Here is a 2467-nt window from a genome sequence, read left to right as displayed (position 1 = left end):
CCCATGCATTTCATTGTTGCACAATGAAAAAGTGCACCTTGAATTCAGACGTTTGACAATCACTAAACAGCTGCCATGAAAACACAATGATGAGTGTTAATTAAATTCTTATTTTTTTATTATAGAAAACTCAAATCCCATACTTTTCTAAACTTAGTAGAAACCCTGTAGATTGCAACCAACATTTCCTTCCAAAAATGCTCACATATGCCTACATTATACACATGAGAAAACAAATACCAGTGTGTAACATGGTATTACCATGGGGTTTTGGACTTGGAGCCAGAATACCATCTAAAGATCATGGTGAATTCCAGGATCATGATGCATATTTTAATAAGACCAAAAACAAAAAGTTGCTTACAAACCAATGTAGGAAACAAATGTCTTCTAGTGTTTGTCAATGACGCCGCTGTGCGCGCTTAACCCCTTCCCTGAAATTATTAAGTGTCAGTCTACTAACCATTTCCTCAAACCTTGCAATGCAATACACATTGATTGTCCACAAATCACATGCTTTGATTTAATGCTTTTATTAATTTTTCAGAATCGTCGACCAGGATATGAACGAGGCTCGGGATGTGGACCAGGTTTCGGATGTGGACCAGGCTCGGGATGTGGACCAGGCTCGGGATGTGGACCAGGCTCGGGATGTGGACCAGGCTCGGGGAGTGTGAGCTCACAAATATAGTTCATTGAGGTTGAACAGGATGCATCGTTCCAGCAACGGTTATCTGTAGAGTTGAATAATGAAATCAGTTACTCTGATTACAGTGGTGTTAGAATCAGTGGTGTTTAACTTAAAGCATGGTGAAACCAAACAAGATATTATAGGTATAAGTGCACTCACAGGTCCAGTTGATCTCCAAACAGTTCTCAGGACCACCAGCATTGTTAGGTTCTCCAGAGCACCAGTTGGTATAGTCATACACGGTTCCATCACTCCACAACCACTCTCCATCCTAATAAGTGAAGAGCATGAATACAAAAGGCACTACAGACACAAGCCAATTAAATTCAGCTTTGAAGTCAAACCATCTTCATTAGAAACATTGCCTTTGATTAAAGCAGAAATTTGAGTTTAGACAAATAGGTTTCTTTAGGGCACACAATTTAACTTACTTGTTCACCATCATGAGCACCAACCCAAGATCTTGTGGAAGGCGGCAACAGACTCAGCAGGAAATCATTCTCTGGTTGATCATGCACAGATGCGAGATTCGCATCAAAAGATTGACAGTTTTTCTGAAGAGACAGATTTGTCATTACAAAATCTTTAGTAGGAAGTAGAAATGACTATAAACATTTTAGTCATTTGCAAACAAAGAAACATTCCCACTTATATTAAGAGTATTTATTCTTTACTAACATTAAATTAATCATTTGATTCAGTACGCTTACATTGTACTTTCAATTATTTATTTTTTTAAATCCAAGCAATTAATACAGCAGTAATTAGATCTTGGTTTACTTTGTTGACCCAGTGTTACCCCAACCTTAAACCTAACCATACCGTCAAACCTTTCCCTAACCTTACCCATATCCCAACTCAATAGCAGCAAAAGTGTTTAACACAATACATTGTACCAAACTATTTATTTAGATGTAGTTAAAGACAACTAATAGTGTTGTCCAAATAACTGTTGTACAACACACCTCTGCGGTGACCCAATTAACCGATTGAGAGAAGTACTTGTAGCACCGGGGTCCAAATTTTTTCCATCCACGTCGACATCCTCCTAAATCACTTGTGGATCTAGTACCTAAATGGGGATTTAATATTTACAGCAGAAAAAAAAAAAATATATGATATTGCTCATTTCAAGTTTGTGTGATAAGCCAAAATAAATGTGTACTTTTACACTGAAAACGCTTCATCAATCACGCAAATATCAGCAAATTGAATCTTGTATGTTCCCAAAATGCATTTAAACTAGCAAGAGTTTACAATTAAATATGTTGGTTACCATCTGCATTCCCCATGGAGAAAATAATGAAAAGAAGCAGAAGACTACTCAGCATTGCCATGATGAACCTGAAATGAACCTAAAAATGAATAAGCAGGTAAAATTAAATGTCTGCACTCAAATGCTGCACTGTGGAATCTCAGTATATTTCAAAGACAAAGCAAATGTTATTCAGTAGGTTTCTGTTCCAAAAACTCACCTTGCTTTTCAGATTGTTGCCTTCAGAATCTCAGAGGAAGTGTTTGTTAAGTTCCAGAAAGAGCCCTGCTTTAATAGCCTATTTACTAATTGGGCCTGATTTATCAATCTAACGTAGATCTGAGCGCAGAAATCATCTTACGACAGGGTTCAGGTGTGATTCATGAAACACTCGAATACAGCCAATCCCATCCTACCAATGATCGGACATTGATAAATGTGGCGGCTGAAAACTATCGTCATTTGAATATCACGGCCAGAGAATAGGCTTGTTTGATATGCGCCTTGCCTCGCCTGAATGT

At 37.8% G+C, this 2467-nt stretch overlaps 1 protein-coding gene across 2 annotated transcripts; it reads right to left on the bottom strand.

The window, feature by feature from the left end:
- Window positions 1-520: 520 nt before the first annotated feature.
- Window positions 521-2246, bottom strand: LOC311295184 (ladderlectin-like). 2 transcript variants are annotated; one of them, XM_084416427.1, is made up of 6 exons: window positions 2167-2246; window positions 1968-2046; window positions 1657-1763; window positions 1123-1245; window positions 851-962; window positions 521-734 (listed from the first exon to the last, which is right to left on the bottom strand). In XM_084416427.1, the coding sequence occupies exons 2-6, from the start codon at window positions 2026-2028 to the stop codon at window positions 544-546; spliced, it is 594 nt and encodes a 197-aa protein (XP_084272553.1). In that variant the 5' UTR covers window positions 2029-2046; window positions 2167-2246; the 3' UTR covers window positions 521-543. The 2 variants fall into 2 exon arrangements, with proteins under 2 accessions (XP_084272553.1, XP_084272554.1); XM_084416428.1 differs by lacking the exons at window positions 1968-2046; window positions 2167-2246 and having other exon boundaries at window positions 1694-1763.
- Window positions 2247-2467: the final 221 nt, after the last annotated feature.

This window comes from Rutilus rutilus, assembly GCF_951802725.1.
Source record: "Rutilus rutilus genome assembly, chromosome: 8".
Lineage (NCBI taxonomy): Eukaryota > Metazoa > Chordata > Actinopteri > Cypriniformes > Leuciscidae > Rutilus > Rutilus rutilus.
Note: the sequence above shows the minus strand (reverse complement) of the source record. Positions and strands in the feature narration are given on the sequence as shown.

Excerpts from the sequence above, each read along its gene's own strand:
- LOC311295184 (XM_084416427.1), bottom strand. The coding sequence starts at position 2,028 with ATGGCAATGCTGAGTAGTCTTCTGCTTCTTTTCATTATTTTCTCCATG. Across the intron at positions 1,764-1,967 it reads CTCCATGGGGAATGCAGATG|GTACTAGATCCACAAGTGAT; the intron begins GTAACCAACATA and ends ATCCCCATTTAG. Across the intron at positions 963-1,122 it reads GTGCTCATGATGGTGAACAA|GATGGAGAGTGGTTGTGGAG; the intron begins GTAAGTTAAATT and ends TTCACTTATTAG.